This window comes from Theropithecus gelada, chromosome 1 (assembly GCF_003255815.1).
Source record: "Theropithecus gelada isolate Dixy chromosome 1, Tgel_1.0, whole genome shotgun sequence".
NCBI lineage: Eukaryota > Metazoa > Chordata > Mammalia > Primates > Cercopithecidae > Theropithecus > Theropithecus gelada.
Window position 1 is genome coordinate 18,424,385 of NC_037668.1, and position 5,872 is coordinate 18,430,256.

At 39.0% G+C, this 5,872-nt stretch overlaps 1 protein-coding gene across 1 annotated transcript; it reads right to left on the reverse strand.

The window, feature by feature from the left end:
* Positions 1 to 1,028: 1,028 nt before the first annotated feature.
* LOC112607866 (small proline-rich protein 2E) lies at positions 1,029 to 1,656 on the reverse strand. Its single transcript, XM_025359133.1, has one exon. The coding sequence runs from the start codon at positions 1,383 to 1,385 to the stop codon at positions 1,167 to 1,169; it is 219 nt and encodes a 72-aa protein (XP_025214918.1). The 5' UTR covers positions 1,386 to 1,656; the 3' UTR covers positions 1,029 to 1,166.
* Positions 1,657 to 5,872: the final 4,216 nt, after the last annotated feature.

Below are 5,872 nucleotides of genomic sequence, written 5' to 3' on the forward strand. Positions count from 1 at the left end.
AGAAATACTGGTTAATGAGTAAAACCATATAGATACATAAAATGAGTAAGTTTTAATATTTGATAGCAGAGGAAAGTGACTACAGTATATAACAATGTATTGTATGCTTCAAAATAGCTAGAATTAAAATGTTCCCAACAAAGAGCAATGATAAATGCTCCAGGTGATGAATGCCCAACATTTCCTGATATCCTGACTTGATCATTACACATTCTATTCATGTAAAAAATCACATGTATGTAGTAAATGTGTGCAAGTATTGTGAATCAATACAAGTAACATTAGAGAGTCTTCTTATTTCCTATGTTAGTTACACCCAAGCCACTCTTTTGCTGGAACAAATACGGTAGTGCTTGTAGTGGGGAGTGATGATGATGATGATGATGATGGTGATGGTGAAAACAGTGATGATATGTTGCTGCAAATAAAACTCTACCAAATGACAGCTAATTACGTGTCAGGTATTGTGCCAACCAAATATCAGATAGTAATCAAATTTTATGCCTTAGACTAGTTTGTGATGTAAATGTTAGTTTGCTTACTTTGCAGTAAAGAGACTGACATTCAGAGAAGTTGAATAATATCCTCAAATCAATCAAATGCTAATTAAGGAAAGTAAAAGGGGTTTAAAGTGATACAGGAATAATCTTTGGTATGACCCAAATTGTGAGATCCTGCTGTGAATCAAAGAAAGATTGAAATAAATCCGAATGATTACATGATATTGCTAATAAAGCAGATTTGAAAATAAACAAAGATCCATTCACAAATATTATGCATAGATACTTTATTCAGGGAGTGAAAGGAAAGTGACAACTGCACAGGTGGTAGAAGCTCATGCCCAGGCTCATGACAGACACAGGAAACATCAACAGAATTCTCTGATGGTTCCCAGGGAGAGAGCTGCTGGTCTTTCTTCCAAAGCTCTGGGAACAGGCACTGCTGAGGATTTCCTTTCTAAGTCTCCACCTGGATAGTGGCAGTATGGCAGCATCATAAAGGGAAGCTTTTGCTGTCAGGGCACATCACGGGCAGATCACTGGCTAAGGGGAAAGAAGCTCCCATGTATCCCTGGATGGCTTTGATGAGAAGATGGAGGTGGAGCTGTGTAACGAGGTGAGCCAAATATCCTTATCCTTTCATGCTCCTGATGAATCCTGAAGCTGTTACTTGCTCTTGGGTGGACACTTTGGCTGGCAGGGTGGGGAAGGTGGCACCGGAGGACATTTCTGCTGGCACTGCTGAGGTGGGCAGGGCTGTGGACACTTTGGTGGTGGGCAGGGCTCAGGGCACTTTGGGGGTGGACATGGCTCTGGGCACTTTGGCGTCGGGCACACAGGAGGTGGCTGGCAGGGCTGCTTGCACTGCTGCTGTTGGTAAGACATCCTGCTGGAGTCTCAGAATCTGAAAGAAATGATATGACAGTGTTTGTGGGAAGGGACTCCTCCAGAGAGAGAAGCCAAAGCTTATGTAATACCATGGAATGTAATTTATCCAATCTCTAAGAAATTATTTAAATTCTTAATTCCCTTTTCACGACTTTCTGGTTTCTCGCTTCTGCTTTAACAAATTGCTTCATTGTCCCTGGGAAATCCTGTGTTTTCTCATACAGTTTTTCCAAATAAATTATCTCTGTTATAAAGAATCAAGCATGTTATTTCCCTGAAAACAACCAATTCAAGAAAGGTGGTCACAAGTTCAAACCCCCTGGGCAATTTAATAGGCTATTCCTTTCATCATTATCTGTTATAAAGTCCCAGTGGGCTGACTTGGGCATAGAGCAAAGGGCTGCTCAGGGAGAACTGTAGTCTCTCACACCTGCTAAGACACAAACCTTTGAAAAGGACACCGGAAAGACAGAGAATAAAGAAAAATCCTTGCTCTTTTTTCTTCTTCATATCAAAGGTTACCCCTTAACTTCTCTGTCCATATGGATACCTACCTGTATAACAAAAGAAAGCTAAAATAGCATATCGTTGTGCTCTAACCCTAAATTTTCATCCACTAAGTAACATCAAGTCAACATTCATAGGATTAGATCCACCAAACGTGCTATATTCAGATTAAACTCAACGTTTCAGGGCACAAAGAAGAGAGGAACTCAAGGAAGCAGACTCACCGGGTTCTCCAAGGCAGATCGGTGCTCAGGTACCAGGGGTTTAAGAGTCGTGCAGCAGAAGATCTCTTTATAGAGCCTGCTACCTCACCCAGCAGGAAGTGAAACTACCCAAAACAATGCTGATCCAGCAATTTCTTAAGCCAAATGCAAATTTATCCACGACTGGCATGTGCAGGATACTCAGAATAGGAAATATCCTGTGCTGAAATCGCTCCACTGGGTTAAGTGCTCCTGACTCACGGAGGCCCTGCCTCGGATCTCAGTTTCAGTGACTTACGGCAAAGAGGGACTTGGGAGAATCTCTAACTGATGGTCAAGGAATCTCTTTCTTAATTGGGAACGAAGATCTTTTCCTGTCTTACACCTTCCCTAAATCATAAAACTTCTGCCCTGATTCACTTTATCTGAATGCCATATTGTTGTACATGAACTCAATTATACCTCTACTTTCCTCATGCAATCTGCCAACGTGCTAGAAGGAAGGAGAGACCTAACAAAGGCCTGAGTTCTAGTCCAAGCCTTTTCTTTGCTCTGTTGTATGACCACAGGCAAGTCACCTCTCCTCCGTGGAACTGTAAACAGGGAGAATAATACTTACCTCTGGGTTTGCAGGCATTGACCACATTGTGCCACCTGATGACCCTGTTTGAGCTTGAAATTTTCTCTTCTACCTCTTTCTTTCTCTCATGAAACTCCAGATTTTACCTATATTAACTTCCTCTTTAAAACTGTCTTCTCCACTCCATTTGTAGAGACATTTGTCCCCCAGGATAGATTCCAAAGTGAGATTGAGTCTCCCCAGCACATTTTCTACTTGCTGCCCTTAAGGATGTGTACTATAGCCTTTTTATTTACAAAAATGTACTCTTGGACACCACCTTAAGGAAACAGAGACAATGGAACCAAAGTTACAAGCATTCACTCAAAACCTATGTATTGAACCATGCCCATATGGTTCCCTGTGAACACCCTATAGAGAACAAGCTGCATAGATTCACGTTATCATATGTAAATAATTAGAAGTAGGTTTGCAGAGTGCAGAAGTTCAGAGTACTTCAAGTCTGAAATCTAGGGGAAAATAAAAACTAAGTATAATCCAATATGTATTCTTGCTCTCTATTTCCAAACAGGCTTTAGGTGTTTGAAAGACAGTGTTTTGAAATGTGTTTGTATGTTCTTCCTTTGTCTTTTCTATAGACCCTCTAATCCCACAACCTGCTGGATTATCAACTCACACCCCAATGTACACCTCTCATCTGTCCATTTTGGCACATATTGTTCACTTAACACATATGTTGTCAACGCATTTAGTGATTGTTCTTTCATATCTTTTTTAAACTTTTCTTGCAATCAGTAAAGCTTTCTAAATATTGTATGTTAAGCATTTAAAGTGATATTTCTAGAGCTTCCTTATCTAGACCATTAATCAGGAAGCTTCCCAAGGACGTGGTTTTGCAAGTAGATGATAAGAGAGGGGAACGAGGAAGAGGAAAGACTCAGAATTATTAGAGCAGTCACCAGCTATGCTCCAGGAAGAACAAGTGTTGAATCAACCCAGCATCACATCCCTCAGTTAAGCAGGTTAGGTACCCAGAACTGCTATTTCTCCTGTCAGTAAGGAAGGGCTTTTGGCTAAGATCACCACTGGCCAGGACACTACAGAAATACAGCCATCACGTCAGAACCTGAGGCCAAATATTTACAAATAGTGTTCTCGCCCAATGCTTCCTATAGACTATTACACATGCCAAATACTTCACTGGGCAAAGTAAAGGGTCTTTACTCAGTAGGTCCCCTACTACTCCCCAATAGCCTGACATCACATCTATAACACAAATCCTTAAAGAAATATCTGATTTCCGCCATGCAAAATTGAAGAATTCGCTACCAAATGAGATCACTGTGTGAGATAACACAGTTTGAGTCACACCCTGAGACTCCTGTTCTGAGAACACCCCACTCAAACAGCAGGCTCATCACACCAGTGCAGGCACTAGAGTGGCAGCAGCCCTAGTGCCCTCAGCATCTCAGACAGGCTCACTTTATAAGTTGAGGTGGTGAACTTGAAACTCAGAGTTCCACACAGACCAGCCACATGAGGAATGGCCACAATATGAAGAGGGACAGCTAATAGTCACAGCTTCCCCAAGTTAGGACATCCAGGCCCTGAGACATGGAGCGAAGCATACTTCACACACACACACACACACACACACACACACACACACTCCATGGGTCTTTATTTATCTATCATCTACCTTCATGTCTAAAGAGCTTAGCTTTATGTTTCTTAAGAGTCTGATAGCCTTAGGTTCATTCCTATTATTCCTACTTCCTAATTTTCTCAGGGATCATTAAGTATGAATTATTAGTTCATAAAAATGACAGGAAAGAATAAAAACTTTTATTTGGTCTAATATTTGATTCAACATTTTATCTCACATCTTACTACGATATATTCTACTATACAAAATAGTGCTGGCAAATGAAGATATAAAACAAAATATGAAAAAACTAAAGAAACAGGAATTGTGGTAAAATATTCTTGATATCTTAAGAGAAATAGTAACTGCGAATCCCCATGCATATCTGCCTTCTGCTTTTATTTCTGAATAGAAGGCTTAGTCTGCATTGCCCTTCCATAATTCAATAAATCAGATAAACATATGGTAGAATTCTGAAAGTAATCAGGAAAGACGTTTTGGGAGATTATGTAATATTATTTAAAACATTCAAATTATACCAAAAATGTATGTAAATCATGATGACATTTTCATTAACATATTTATTAAAAGATAGGAAGCATGAAACAACATATTAAATGTGATTATATTTGGCTGGTGTAATTACAGATGATGTTTACGTTCTTATTTAACTTTTCAAAGTATGCTTCAAATGTTACCTATTATTGAGTAAAGAATCTTAAAATTCTACTTTGAGAAGCTAAAAATAGACAAGCCTGTCCATTGCCCAAGTAGAGAGAGAGAGTTTTTTCGTTTTGTTTTGTTTTCATTTGTTTGTTTGTTTTCAGCACTGTTGGCTAGACACAAAAGGTGGGGCAGGATGTAAGTGCAGTTGTTTTATTGTTATAGCTCTACATTTGATCACATCCCTTCTAAAATCTCTCTTGAAGAAAACCCCAATAATAATACCCCTTCCTCATAGTATTGACATATACACACAGATGTTTACAAATGGTGTTTTCTCCAAATGCGAGAATTGTAGTAACCACAGACACCCGATAGCGGTATGTATCTGTGAAATCATTCACCAAAATTGGGAGATTGTTCTAGAGTAACAAAATCAGGAATGATAGTAACAAAATCTACTATCCAAGAGCCAGGTGGATAAAAAGCATAAATTGGACATGATATGATGAAATTGGAAGAAACGGATGATTAGCAGGACAGGTAGTAAGGATAATAGAACATGGTGATAGTAATGGTAACTACCACTAAATTGTCATGAGAAAACAATTAAATCAGAGACTGCATATAAATACTTAGCACAGGCTACAGATAGTGCTCAAAATGCTAAAGTAACACATTGTTAATGAAAGAGATAGAAGCAAAACATCAATTTCAAGTTCTGTATGGTTAAGAAAGGTATTTGCTTTCTCTTTAAGATATTTTATGTCATCCTTATTTTAAGTGTGTGCCAGAAGTTTTTAGGACAAAGCAAATGCAAATATATGATTTGAATGAAGTGGGCAAAAATAATAAGATGGGCTGATCCTGACATTTATTCTTATGT